Genomic DNA, 13,349 nt, shown 5'->3' on the forward strand with positions numbered 1-13,349 from the left:
GGGCCGGGCCCCTTGTGCTCGGGCAGGGGCTGGGGACCGGGAAGGGAACGGGAAGGGGGCGGGGGGCGGCACGGAGCCGGTTCCCCCCCCCCGGCCCCACGCGTGGCGGCTCCGCGCTGGGCGCCGCGGCCGTTTCCCGCCAGATGGGCGGGGCGTCGCGCGTAGCCACGCCCACTATGCTAATACGGGGCGCGCCACGCCCACAGCCACGCCCACTTACCGGTTTGGCCCCGCCCACCCCCGCCCCGGTGACGCGAGAGGCGCGGGACCAATCGGAGCCGCGCGGGGTTTTCAAACGGGCGGCGGCGGCGGCGCGGAGCGGGCGGGAGCGGAGCGGGGCCATGCGGGCGGCGCGCGTCCCCGCCGTGAGTGCGGGGCACCGGGAGGGCGGGGGAGGGGGAGGGGGAGGGGGAGGGGGAGGGGGAGGGGGTCCCGGTCCCGGTCCCGGTCCCGGTCCCGGTCCCGGTCCCGGTCCCGGTCCCGGTCCCCAGGGGGGTCCCTCCGTGTTCTTATTGCCGGGGGGTGCTCCAGGAATCCCCGTGCGCTGTTGCCCGGGGGCGGTTGGAGGCTCCGTTAGGTCCCGGGGGGGGGTTCCGGTGGTGCTGCCGGTGACCCCCCCCCGCCTCGATCCCCGGTAAACCCCCGGTAATCCCCCCTCCCCCCCCCCCAGGCGCAGCGGCGGCCCCTGCAGGAGCTGCGGCTGCAGCCGGGCGCGGAGCGCACCAGCCTCACCCCACTGCTCCGCCGCCTGCGGCTCAAGGTCGGTGCTGGGGGAGGGGGGGGGATCATAACGGGAGGGGGGGGAACCGGGGGTGCTGGGGAGCTCGGTGGGGGGCGGCTGGGAGAGCTGGGATTAATGGGGGAGGCAGGTATGGGTGCTGGGGGGGGTGGGGAGGTGGCTATGGGGGTGCTGGAGGGGAGGGGCAGGGTGGTCCTGCCCCCCCGCAATGTCCTGAAGCCCCCCCCCCCGTGTCCCGCAGGACCATGACGGCAGCACCCCGGTGTCCTGCACCCGGCCCCCCCCCAGCCGCCTCACCCTGGGGCCCCCCGGCGATGTTATCCTGCGCCCCCCCAGCCTGGAGCCTCCCAGCGGTGCCCCCCCAGGGCCCCCCACCCCACCAGGGTCCCCCAGCCATGTCCCCTTGGGGGCCGAGGCACCAGAGCCCCCCCCTGCTGATACCACACCGGGGTCCCCCAGCGGCCCCCCAGAGCCCCCCAGCAGTGCCGCCTTGGGGCCTGATGCCCCGGACCCCCCAGGTGACACCACCCCAGAGGCCACCCCCCCAGGGACCCCCTGCAGTGCCCCAGGGACCACCTGCAGCCTTGTTTCAGGACCCTGCTTCCCTGCCCCCCCCAGCAGCACCCCCTTGGTGCCCTATTCCCCTGACCCCTCACTCCCCCTCACCCCTGGCCCCCCCAGCATCATCAGCTCAGCGCCCTGCTCCCCTGACCCCCCTGGCAGCACCACCCCAGGCCCACCCAGCACCATCAGCTCAGCGCCCTGCAGCCCCTGCACCCTCGGCAGCCCCCCCCCGACCCCCCCCGGCAGCCCCAGCCCAGCCTCCTCCTGCGCCCCGGGCCCCCCCGGCACCTCCACCCCGCAGGAGGCTGCCTTCCACGGGTGGCGCGCGGCGCCCGCCGACCTCTCCTGCAGCCCCGTGGGACCCGAGCCCGGGTCTAGCGACGGGGGTACGGGTCTCCCCAACTGCCCCAGCACCCCTGGGACCGCCACGCCCCCAACCCCTGCCCTGCCGGAGCAGAGCCCCCCCCAAAATGAGGCAGCCGAGTTGGAGCCCGCGGGGTCTGAACCAGCGGCCACCCCCATCCCCTCGGCTGAGCCAGCGGCCAGCCCTGTCCGCACGTCGGAGCCGTCCCCGGGGGCCATATCCTGGGCGTTGCCGCTGGTGTGGCTGGAGAGGAGCCTCCACGCCTCGTCCCTGCTGGAGTCCTTGCAGCACAGCCTCCCCCTCTCTGTGCCGCGACGGGACGTCGGCACCAGCGTCACCCCCGTGCCCACCGTGGCCACGGGCACCAGCGTCACCCCCGTGCCCACCGTGGCCACGGGCACCAGCGTCACCCCCGTGCCCACCATGGCCACGGGCACCAGCATCACCCCGGTGTCCACCGCGGCCACCGGCACTGTCATGACCCCGCGGGAGCGCCACGACAGGAGCACCGGCACAGCCGCACCGGCTCGCGCCAAGGACAGCGCCGCCGAGACCGACTCTCTGCTCTGGCAGTACGTGTCCCCACGGGGGTACGGGGATGTGGCACCCCTGCGGCGTCCCCTCCCCAACCCCTGGGGCTCGCTGTCTCTGTCTCGCCAGCTGTCCGCGGGAGCAGCTGAGGTCCCTGCCGCGGGCGGAGCTGGAGGGGCGGCTGGAGAGCACCCTCATCATCATCGAGGTGCTCTCGCTGCAGCTGCGCGGCTGGCAGGAGAGCCAGCGGCCGCTCCCCGCCGTGGGGCCGGCCGAGCAGCGGGAAGCCCACACCCAGACGGACGTCACCCGGCCCCGGGGGGTAAGCGGGGAGCCCTAGGTGGAAGAAAATTGGGGCTGTGTCCCATCACGTGCTACTCCAGCCGCGTTATCGTGTCTGGCTGCACCACCACGCCGATGAGTTTGCCGTTTTTGAGCCCTTCCCGCAGTCAAATATTGCGGCAGGCGCACGGGGAGGGGATGAGCCGGTCCCGTGGGAGCGGGTGGCACAGCACTTGCGGGGAGATGGGGGGGTGTTGGGGTGCAGAGCCTGCCCTGCCGTGCCCCCCTTTAGGAGGAGCAGATCTACCACGGCCTCTACGTGGAGCTGCGGAGGAAGACCCAGGCTCTGCAGCGGCAGCGGGGCGCCGAGCAGGACCTGGCACGGGAGCTGGCGCGGGCGGCGGAGGCGATGGTGCGTCGGGGCGCGTGGCAAGCACGTGGGACTCAGCCGGGCCCCTTACGCGCCCGGTGCCACCGGTGCTGGCACGTCCTGAGCATCGGTGTCCCCGTCCCTTCCCCAGGACGCCTGGGCTGGGCAGGGCCTCCTGCTGCGGAGCCTCACGGAGGGCGCTCTGCAGAGCCTGCGGGACGATCGGGGAGCCCTGGCTCAGGAGGTGAGCGCACGCAGCTGGGCTGGCCGCCCCAAATCTGGCCCTTCATGGCATAGGTAGCCAGGGCACCTGGTTTTTTTTTGGGCTCCGGGGCTGCTGGAGGCAGCTGGAAGCACCCAGCGCGTGTCTGGAGGCTGCTGGAAGCGGCTCCTCCTGCGCCCAGGCTTGTGCCACAGACGCAGCCTGGGGACATGGGCGAGGGAGCTGGCGCGTGGCAGCTGGAGGCCGTCCCGGTGCTGGCCTCCTCTCAGGGCCTCCTCTCGGGGCTGTTTTCTCTCGCAGCGGGAGCAGGTGAGGGCCCTGGTGTCCCGGTGCGCGGCCGCGCTGCAGGACGTACCCGGCAAGCTGCAGAGCTGCCTGCGGGAGCGGGACGAGGCGCAGCAGCGAGCGGATGAAGCCCTTCGAGCCAAGGAGGAGGTAACGGGGCAGCCCGTGGAGTGCTCAGGAGCTGCCTCTGCAGCCCCCATGTCCCATCCATTTGGTTTGAGAGTCCCACGTCCATCTGTCCACGGGGAACGGGGGGAACGTGCGGCCAGGAGCAGCTGCCCCAGGAGGATGGCTCACCGTGGGAGCTGCCCCGTGGTGAGGCCGTGCCCCGAGCTGTGCCCGTCCCTCCGCAGTGTGATGGCTTTCTGGAGGCTTTCCGTTCCCATGCCAGCGCCCAGATCAGCGCCCGGGACCAGAGCCTGGCGTCCCAGCGAGAGCTGGGCGTGCTGCTGGAAGGTGCCATCCACCAGCAGGTACAGGATGGGTGCAGGTCCCCCAGGTCCCCGCGGGTGCAGCCGCAGCCCCGGTTTGGGCAACGATGCTCTGAGCAGCTCTGCCACGGCCTGGGGCTGGCGCTTGCCTCCCTCTGTTCTCTTCCTTCACCCTCCTCTCCCGCAGGCCTCCCTGGCTGCAGAGGCTCAGCCCTTCCGTGAGTTCGTAGATGTCACCTTTGAAAACCTGCAGGAGGAACGGAGGGCGCTGGACGACGAGGTGAGGGCTGTCCTGGCTGGGCGATGCTTCTCCGGGTACCGCGGTCAGCCCGGCTGCCAGCACCATCCCCTCCTGCCCTGACCCCGTTCCCCCCGGGGCTGTCCCCTCGCAGCGGGAGCAGGTGAGGGCCCTGGTGTTCCGGTGCACGGCCGCGCTGCAGAGCGTACCCGACACGCTGCGGAGCTGCCTGCGGGAGCGGGATGAGGCGCAGCAGCGAGCGGACGAAGCCCTTCGAGCCAAGGAGGAGGTAACGGGGCTGTGTGGTTCTCGGGGGGTTCTCCCTGGGCATGTGGGGGGATTCTATGGGGAAAGGAGTATGAAAATGGCTCGGCGTGGGCTGGGAGCGGTGCTGGAGGAGCAGGGATGAGCCCTGTGTCCCTGCAGGCGTCCCACCAGCTGGAGGAGACCTCGGTGGCCCTGCAGGAGGCGGTGGCTCAGGTGGAGCAGCTGACGGTGGCCAATTCACGCCTTGGTGCAGGTAGGGGAACACACGGGGGTGTCAGGATGGGGACCAGGGGGAGGCTGGAGCCAGTCCCCGCGCTCACAGCTCTGCCCCTGCAGACCTGGGCACCCTGATGAAGCAGCTGGCCGGCGTGCAGCAGGAGCGGGACACGCTCCAGCAGGAGAACAAGGACCAGAAGGAGGAGATATCCTGGTGGGTTCCGCACCCCTCCGTCCTCCCCCTGTCCCCAAAACGTCCCCGTGGGGTCCCCTCACCCCCGTCCCATCCCCATCAGGCTGGCGAGGGAGCGGGACACCCTGCAGCGGGAGCGCGGCGAGCTGAGCCGGGAGCTGCGGGAGGCGGCGGAGTGCCGGGAGGTAGGAGCCTGACGCTGACTGCGCCGTCACGTGCCGCCGGGTGGCAGCCGGCCAGGAGCGGGATCAGCCCTCGGCGCTGCCATCCCGCACGTAGGGCCGCTCGCCCGGCGATGCTTCCCGCGGGGGCGCGGCTGCCGGGGATAATTCCCCCCGGCTGCAGTCACGCTGCTTTGCTTTCCCTCGGGCCCGTCCCATGCCCAGGGTGCAAATCCCTGGCCCCTCTGGGGGTTGTTTGCGGGGGACGGAGCTGCCCCTCGTTGGTGTGGGACCACACCGGGGGGGCTGCAGTGGTGTCCCCCCCCACACCAGCTAACTATATGCTCCCGGCTGTGTCCCCCCGCAGTTCCTCGACCAGGAGAACCGCATGTCCCGCAGGCAGCTGATGGAGGTGGAGGCCAAGCTCAAGTCCACGCTGGCCGAGCTGCAGGAGTGCAGCCTGCAGCACGAGGAGCTGAAGGAGTCCCACCAGTGCCTGCAGTACGGCCCACGCCTATCAGTGCTGCTTCAACCCCTTGTTTTGGGGAAATGGGGCCCCTCGGGGTGGGGTGTGTGGCTCTGGTCGCTGCTGCTCCAGCTGAACCAGTTTCCCAAGTGGAGGGAGGGGTTGTAGGGCAGCCCAAGACCTGCCAGCACCCAGTGCAGTGGGGTTTGCACCCCCTGGGTTGTGGGGGGACCCTGGAGAATGTTCCTGTCCCACCCTAGGGGGGGAGATGCACTGTTCACGCCACCCCCCTCATGCAGGGATGAGCGAGCCGCCCTCCTCAAGGAGCTGGAGAGCACCAAGGCCGAGCTCCTGGACTTGCAGCTCAAGAGGGAGAAGGTCTCCTGGTGCCTGGCAGACATCGCCGAGAGCAAGCTGAGGCTGCAGGAGCTGGCCGACTGCCTGCGAGCCGCCCTGGAAGAGGAGGTAGGTCGGGGCCCTGGGGGGGGGCAGGAGGACGAACAAGCAGCAGGAGCAGCACCCCGGCACCACGCTCTCCTCCCTCCCGAAGGATGATGACGCCCCGTCGAGGAGCAGAACCTGGACCCCAGCCCCGCGGACGCCCGCCCGCCGCACCCCGTACCGTGCCGGGGACTCCTTCGTGGGCAGCGTCCTGAAAGCGGTGTCGAGGAGAGGTGAGCTCCTCGGGGACCCCCTGGTGGGGGGGGCTGAGGGCTGGTCCTGTCCCCCCCACCGCTCGCACAGCGCCTCTGCCTTCGCCTCCCGCAGATACCGATGAAGCTGTCGGATTTGGGAGCGTACCAAGGATGAAGCCTACCAAGGATAAAATTTTTTCCACGCCAAAGCGAGCAGGTACCGCGGTGTCACACCCTGTGCATCACGGTGGGGCTGCCCCACGTGTCGTTGTCCCCTGTCCCCCCCCACCCCAGTGACAAACCCACCCTGCCTGCAGAGCCCGAGGACGGCCTGATGGAGAGGGTGGCAGAGCTGAGGGCTGTGGTCTCCGACCTCTCCTTGCTGAGCACCCGCATTCAGGAGCTGGAGCAGAGCGAGTTCAAGGCGCTGCAGGCCGAGATGTGAGTCTGGGGGGGGGGCGGGGGGTGCTGGGCACGGACAGCACCCCGGGGTGCCTCCCACCCTGGCTCTGAGCAGAGCACTCATCCTAAAGGGCTCCCTGGAGCTGGTGGGCATGGGCTGGCGTCTGCCCTCATGGGCTGGGGGCACCGGGAGGGGATTTGGATTGTGCCCCCCAAATGCTCAGCCACGCTGTGTGTCCCCCCCCCCCCCAGCTCCGACCTGCAGCTCAAGCTGGAGGAGGTGACGGCCGAGAGCCAGGAGAGGACGGACGCCCAGGCCGCCACCATTGCCAAGCTGAACAAGGCGCTGCGGGGCAAGCTACAGGTGAGCCCCCGCCAAAATTGGGCCAGTGCTCACCCCAGGGCAGAGCCGAACTGGGACGGGGCTGGGATCTGGGACACCGGGAATCTGGGTGACCGGCACCGTGCTGCCCCGTGGGCGCTCCGGGCTCGGATAACCTCAAATGTGAGCAACCCGGTGCCATGGGGCGGGGGGGGAACGGGACACCGGGCCTGACACCGTTCCCCCCATTTTGTGTCCCCTGCAGAACGAGAAGGAGCTGCAGGACGTTGTGAAACAGCAGGAAGAGAAGATGCTGCAACTCATCGACAAGAGCGGGGAAGTGATGGTGCGTGTGGGGCCAGGGGGTGCCGGGGGGGTCCTGCCGGCCGTCGGGCCCCCCCTCAGCATCTCCTCCCTCCGCAGAGGCTGAAGGGGGAGGTCTCCCAGCTGAAGCGCTCGCTGCAGCGCGCCGAGACAGAGGCCAAGGTGCTGTGGGAGGAGATGCGGGGCCAGGAGCCCAAGGTGGACGCTGCCCACGTCCAGGAGCGGGTCCTGCTGCGGCAGGAGGTGAGGCCGCGGGGAGCGGGGCCTGAGGAGAGGCCTTGTCCCCACCATGGGGAGGCCTCAGGCCCTGGGGAGACATTGTTCCCCCTCGCTCCCCTCGCAGGTGGACAAACTGCGCTTGCTGCTCCTGGAGAAGGAGGATGAGAACTTGCTGCTCTCAGACAAGTACCTGGAGCAGGTACCGGGAGCCGTGAGGGGTCGTGGCAGCTCCCATCCCCTCTCCCCCGCCCTTCAACACCTTTCCCTGCCCTTTAATGCCTCCTGATGGCACCTCTCCCCCCCCACCCCCCCCCCCGCAGGTCCGAGGGCTGGAGCTGAGGCTCCGTCACAGCCAGAAGCTTCTGAGGACCCATGAGGAGATGCAGGAGAAGGTGAAGGAGGTGAGCTGAGCCCTGCCAGGGCCCTCGTCCCTCCTGCGAGCGCAGCACCCCCCGCTAACACTGCTGCTGTCCCCAGGTCCTGTCGTCGCTCCCCGAGGTGCCACCGGGCTGCCAGGAGCTCCCGGGCCTGCTGCGGTACCTGGGCCTGAAGCCAAGCGGTGGCAGCAAGGAAGCCACCGAGCCGCTATAGCCCGTGGTGCGCACCCTTCCTGTTCTTAACTCTGTAATTATTTATTGAGTAAAGTTTTGTTGGCTTTCACCCCGCCGCCTCCCTGTGCCATGCCTGGGACAATTGGCTCCCGCTCCCCACCCCCGGCGCTTGCTCTCAATAAGGCACCCCGTTCCCAAGCCTCGCACCCTGCCGTGCCCGGACTGACCCAGCTTCCCTCCCTGGGGCCCCCCGCTCCTCCTCCTGGCCTAGATTTCCCCCCCCAAGTTCTGTGTGTTCCCCCCCCAGCTTAGGGGCGTGCGTGGAGGGGATGGGAGGCCGGATGCTGTGCCCCCACATCTGTTGGAGGGGGCCCTATAGCTCCCCCATACAGCGTCCCGGGGGGCCAGGACTTCTCCCCCCCCGAAGCCTTAAAGGGGGGCTCCTATAGGGCCCCCCCTATTCCCAGTGCAGCTCCAGCCTCCTCTCCCTCCCTCCCCCTTCCCTACTAGGGCAGCTCCTGCGGGATCTCCCTCCGGCCCTTCCCGGCCCCAAGGATGCTCCCTGCCGCTGCGAGGGCCCCCCCCGCGCCTCCCTCCGCCACCGCTGCCCGAAATAGCTGCGCTCTAACAAGTGCTCTGGTTTTTAATGGCCCCTTTCTCCCGCGGGCGGAGGGGTCACCTTCCCCTGCCCTCTACCACCACCCTGCATCCCTTTATTTGCTGGGGCTGTCTTGGTGGCTCGTGGCACCGCACCCCTCCTCGCTCCCAGGGGGGCTGGATGTGCCCCCTAGATGCGGGGTGGGGGCTGCCTGTGCCTGGATTTGGGATGAAGCGGGGGGGGGCACACGCTGCCCGCTCTGGATTAGGGCCGTGCCAGGCTGCTGAGCCCTCCTTTTACGGCGGGGATTCAGCAGAACTCAGCCCTGGCAGCCGGCCCGTGGGGCGAGCGGGGACACCGCTATTGTCCCCACGCCGGCTCCGGGCGGCTCTGCTGGGTGCGGGGGGGCTGCTCCCCTGCAGAGCCCCCCCCTCCGGCCTGAGGCTGTGCGGGGATGGGGGTGGAGGTGATGCTGGGGGGGGAGGCGCAGGGGGGTCCCCAACACATGGGGGGTGACACATTGGGGTCCCCAGGGGGGGCTCCTTGGAGTGGCACAATGGGGGGGTCCTGCCCCCGGGGGGGGTGCACAGAGGGGTCCCTAATAGCAGCAGAGCCTGGCTCTGGGTGATGTGCTTTGTCACTTCCCCGCACCCAGCAGGAAGTGACAAGGGGGTGGCACGGCTGGCTCCCCATCCCAAAGGGGGGGGGGGCACGCGGCGGGCTCCCCCCCCCCCGGCACAAAGGGGGCGGCACAGACGGGGGGGTCCCCAACTCCAGGCTGGCACCGCGGGGTCCCCGACAGCAGCGCGGGGCGGCACCGGAGGGGTGGGGGGGGAGCGGGGTTCGGGGCGGGGGGGGGCTCCGGTGTCTCGGCTGCGGTGGCGGGGGGGGGGGGAGGAAGGCGGGGCGGGTTGGGGGGGGGGGGTTGCTGGGGGCCGGTCTTACCGGGTGCCGCCCGCCGGGCCCGCCCCGCCGGTCACGTAGCTCTGCGGCACCGCAGCCCCATTTACCGCGGGGCCGGAACGCTCAGCCCGCAGTCTGCGCCCGCCGCCGCCACCGGCCCTGCACGGTAACCTTTGGGGGGGGGGGGGGGGTCCGGGAACGGGGAAATGGGGAGCCGGGGGTGGGGGGGGCTGGAAGGGATGCAGCCGGTGGGAGCGGCAGCCCCGACGGCAGCCCCGTGCGGAGCCGCCGGGACCGCGGAGCCCGTGGGGTGGGTAGGGTTTTTTTTTTTTTTGGGGGGGTGGGGGGGGGACTCCGGGGCAGAGTATGGGTATGGGGGGGGCTGAGGGGAGCCTGGGGGCACCCCCCGGACCGGAGCAGCTTCTGTGCAGCCCGGTGGGGACCGGCCCGGGGGCTGCTCGCCGTTCCCACGGTGGCGGTGTCCCCGTCCCCATCCCGGGGCCAGCCCCGTCTCGGGGGGCCCCCATCCCGGGGCGCCCCCAGCCCACCCCCGGGGCAGCGCAGCGTCTGGAGCCTTTCCTGCTCCCCCCACCGCCGGGTAGCCCCATCCCCACGCACCCCCGGCCCGGGCTAGCCCCGGCCCCGCGGTATCTCCATCCCCGGGTGCCCCCCCGGGGGTCCTGCCCCGGCCCCCCCCCCCGGAGCTGCTCTCCCTCAAGATGGCTGGGCTGGGGGCGGGCGAGCAGGCACCAAAATGGCTGGGAGCTCCCCGGCATCCTCCACGAGGTCCCGCTTACGCCACGCGGCCTCCCCCGGCACCGGTAGGGCTGTACGCCCCTCGGATGGGGGTCCCGGGGAGGTCCCCGGTCCCCGCAGGGTGCTGGCGCGTGGCAGCCGGGGGGGGGGCCGTGGCGGCGGCGCGTGACTCAGCCCTCGTCCGCCGGCAGGCACCACCACCATGACGCACCAATACCCCGCGCTGACGGCCGAGCAGAAGAAGGAGCTGTCGGACATCGCGCTGCGCATCGTGGCCCCGGGCAAGGGCATTTTGGCCGCCGATGAGTCCGTAGGTCGGTGCACGGGCGGCGGTGGGGTGGGTGGGGAGGGATCCGTCCCTTCCCCACGTCCCCGCTGTGCCGGGGCTGACGGTGCCTCGGGTGCCCGCAGGGAGCATGGCGAAGCGCCTCAACCAGATCGGGGTGGAGAACACGGAGGAGAACCGCCGGCTGTACCGCCAGATCCTCTTCAGCGCCGACAGCCGGGTGAAGAAGTGCATCGGGGGTGTCATCTTCTTCCACGAGACCATGTACCAGAAGGCGGACGACGGCACCCCCTTCGTCCAGATGATCAAAGATAAGGGCATCGTCGTGGGCATCAAGGTGCGGGGGGCGTCCGATGGGTTTGGGGGTGCTCAGAGTACTTGTGGGGTGCTGGTGGGGCTCAGCCCTACCTTCCCTTTCCCTCCGTAGGTGGACAAAGGTGTCGTGCCGCTGGCCGGGACGGATGGGGAGACCACCACGCAGGGTAGGTGCAGCAGGTTGGGGGGTGAGGGTGCGAGGTTGGGGGGGGCCACGGGGCTGACACGCTGCCCGGCAGGTCTGGACGGGCTGTCGGAGCGCTGTGCCCAGTACAAGAAGGACGGGGCCGACTTCGCCAAGTGGCGCTGCGTGCTGAAAATCAGCGACAACACCCCCTCTGCCCTCGCCATCATGGAGAACGCCAACGTCCTGGCCCGCTATGCCAGCATCTGCCAGCAGGTATGGGGTTGCGGCTGGGCACGGCCCCACGGGGCTGGCCGTCGTCCCACAGGACAGGCATTGGCCCGTGGGATGGGCACTGACTCACGAGGCCAGGTATTGCCCCACAGCAATGGGCACGGATCCATGGAGCTCGGTGTTACTGCAGGGCCTGGGTGTTGCCCTGTAGGGATGGGTATTGCCCTGTTGGCTGTTTGTTGACCTGTGGGGCGGGTGTCACCCCATGGAGCCAGGCATTGACCCTCAGGGCTGGGAATCAAGCCAGAGGCTAGGTAACATCTCATGGGGATGGTTCTTGGCATTTAGGACAAGACGTCAGGGGGTGGGCATCTCTTGTGGGGCCAGGTGTCACCCATGGGGCTGGGCATCGCTCTCTGGGGCTAGACACCACCACACGGGGCCAGGCATCACCACGTGGAGCTGGGCATCACCCCACAGGCTTGGACATTGGTCACGGGGCCAAGAATTGTTGCTCCTAGGCTGGGCATAACCCCACTGGGCTGGGCATCACCTGTAAGGGTGGACATTGAACCTGGGGCTGGGCATCACCCCCCAAGTCTAGGCACTGCCCCACGTTGCCACGGGGCTGGAGCAATGCCCAAGGGCATCCTTGTGATGGCATCTCCCGGGTGTTTGCAGAACGGCATCGTGCCCATCGTGGAGCCGGAGATCCTGCCCGACGGTGACCACGACCTCAAACGGTGCCAGTACGTGACGGAGAAGGTGAGCAGCGGGGCGGGCGGCAGGGCGGGCACCGTGCCACGCCGTGCCGTGCCGTGGGACTCCCCGCTGCCTGTCCCCAGGTGCTGGCAGCCGTCTACAAGGCGCTGAGCGACCACCACGTCTACCTGGAGGGGACCCTGCTGAAGCCCAACATGGTGACCCCCGGCCACTCCTGCCCCACCAAGTACAGCCCCGAGGAGATCGCCATGGCCACCGTCACCGCCCTGCGCCGCACCGTGCCCCCGGCCGTGCCAGGTACCGCCACCAGCACGTGGTGGAAATGGTGGAAATCATGGCAGGGGGATGCTGTGTGGTCCCTTTGGTGCCATAACCCTGCTCTCTGCAGGTGTCACCTTCCTGTCCGGGGGGCAGAGTGAGGAGGAGGCCTCCATCAACCTCAACGCCATCAACACGTGCCCGCTGGTGCGGCCGTGGGCCCTCACCTTCTCCTACGGGCGGGCGCTGCAGGCGTCGGCGCTCAGCGCCTGGCGCGGGCAGAAGGACAACGCCACCGCCGCCACTGAGGAGTTTGTCAAGCGCGCAGAGGTGATGGGGACGGCCCCCGTGGGAGGGGATCCTAAAAGCTGTGTCCCTGTGGGTGGTGGGGGACACCGAGGGCCATGTCCCCATGGGAAGGGGATGCTGATGACTGTGCCCTTGGGATGGGGAACACCAAGAGTCATGTTCCTGTAGGGTGATGGAGGACACCAAGGGCCATGTCCCACAGGCTGACAGGAGACACCGAGGGCTGTGCCCCACAGCAGGGGGGATGCCGAGGACCACGTCCCCATTAGGGGCACACTGATGGCTGTCTCCATGTGGGACAGGGGGCAGCGAGGGCTGCGTCCCCATAGGGGAATGGGGGATGCCAAGAGCCAGGTTCCTGCAGGAACCTTCCCTGTGGGAAGGGGGATGCCAAAAGCCATGTCCCATGTGGTGATGGGGAACACGAGGGTTGTACCCAGTGGGATGGGGCACACGAGGGCCATGTCCGTGTGGGATGGGGCACAGCAGGGCCACGTCCCCATGGGATGGGGCACACAGAGGGCCGTGTCCCCGCAGGCTGACGCTTCCTCTCCCCACAGGTGAACGGGCTGGCTGCGCTGGGCAAGTACGAGGGCAGCGGGGACGACTCGGGGGCCGCCGGGCAGTCCCTCTACGTGGCCAACCACGCGTACTGAGCCTCCGCCGGGCCCTGCCGGCCCCCCCTGCCCCCGGACCCCCCGCCACTGCTCACACCCCGCTTCCACCCCAGCCACCCAGGGGAAGCCGCCAGGCGGGTCGGGGACGGCGGCCCCACGCGGATGAAGGGGAGGCCTGGCTCAGCTGTCCACGGCTTGGGGGGGGGCTCCGGCCAGGCCAGGCCAAGGGTTTGGGGAGCCCCCGGCCGCGTGGGGGGGCAGGAGGGGAGGCCTGGGGGTGCCCCTGCCCCGCCGTAGCTTCTTCGCAGTGCCGCCCTCGGGGCCGCGTGTGTCGTGTTGTCGTGTGCACCCCGTGTACCAAATAGCCTAAACAACGAATAAACGGTAGAGACAGCGCCGCGACGCCTCCTCCTCCTCGCTGCCATCGCTGCCGTGAGCTGTGC

At 70.0% G+C, this 13,349-nt stretch overlaps 2 protein-coding genes across 2 annotated transcripts; both read left to right on the forward strand.

Annotated features, from left to right (window-relative positions):
* The first annotated feature begins 4 nt into the window (after positions 1 to 4).
* On the forward strand, positions 5 to 7,891 carry SPAG5 (sperm associated antigen 5). Its single transcript, XM_083806691.1, has 24 exons — positions 5 to 365; positions 671 to 760; positions 981 to 2,239; positions 2,328 to 2,520; positions 2,773 to 2,892; positions 3,002 to 3,094; positions 3,374 to 3,508; positions 3,712 to 3,831; positions 3,977 to 4,069; positions 4,182 to 4,316; positions 4,454 to 4,547; positions 4,631 to 4,724; positions 4,807 to 4,888; positions 5,232 to 5,365; positions 5,630 to 5,795; positions 5,881 to 6,004; positions 6,099 to 6,182; positions 6,283 to 6,406; positions 6,620 to 6,731; positions 6,955 to 7,035; positions 7,113 to 7,256; positions 7,357 to 7,431; positions 7,553 to 7,633; positions 7,710 to 7,891. The coding sequence occupies exons 1-24, from the start codon at positions 144 to 146 to the stop codon at positions 7,821 to 7,823; spliced, it is 3,969 nt and encodes a 1,322-aa protein (XP_083662817.1). The 5' UTR covers positions 5 to 143; the 3' UTR covers positions 7,824 to 7,891.
* A 1,380-nt stretch (positions 7,892 to 9,271) lies between these two features.
* Positions 9,272 to 13,304, forward strand: ALDOC (aldolase, fructose-bisphosphate C). The gene is made up of 9 exons (XM_083806748.1): positions 9,272 to 9,450; positions 10,232 to 10,354; positions 10,452 to 10,663; positions 10,754 to 10,808; positions 10,881 to 11,041; positions 11,681 to 11,764; positions 11,845 to 12,019; positions 12,111 to 12,310; positions 12,850 to 13,304. Exons 2-9 carry the CDS (start codon positions 10,243 to 10,245, stop codon positions 12,943 to 12,945), a joined length of 1,095 nt encoding a protein of 364 aa, XP_083662874.1. The 5' UTR covers positions 9,272 to 9,450; positions 10,232 to 10,242; the 3' UTR covers positions 12,946 to 13,304.
* The last annotated feature ends 45 nt before the right edge of the window (positions 13,305 to 13,349 follow it).

The sequence above is a fragment of the Anser anser genome (assembly GCF_964211835.1).
Source record: "Anser anser genome assembly, chromosome: 20".
Taxonomy (NCBI): Eukaryota; Metazoa; Chordata; class Aves; order Anseriformes; family Anatidae; genus Anser; species Anser anser.

Bases quoted from the DNA above. Each gene is read 5' to 3' on its own strand.
- SPAG5 (XM_083806691.1), top strand. From the start codon at position 144: ATGGGCGGGGCGTCGCGCGTAGCCACGCCCACTATGCTAATACGGGGC. The intron at 6,005-6,098 runs GTGAGCTCCTCG...CGCCTCCCGCAG, and splicing joins GAAAGCGGTGTCGAGGAGAG to ATACCGATGAAGCTGTCGGA. The intron at 7,036-7,112 runs GTGCGTGTGGGG...CTCCCTCCGCAG, and splicing joins ACAAGAGCGGGGAAGTGATG to AGGCTGAAGGGGGAGGTCTC.
- ALDOC (XM_083806748.1), top strand. From the start codon at position 10,243: ATGACGCACCAATACCCCGCGCTGACGGCCGAGCAGAAGAAGGAGCTG. The intron at 10,355-10,451 runs GTCGGTGCACGG...GGGTGCCCGCAG, and splicing joins GGCCGCCGATGAGTCCGTAG to GGAGCATGGCGAAGCGCCTC. The intron at 11,042-11,680 runs GTATGGGGTTGC...GGGTGTTTGCAG, and splicing joins ATGCCAGCATCTGCCAGCAG to AACGGCATCGTGCCCATCGT.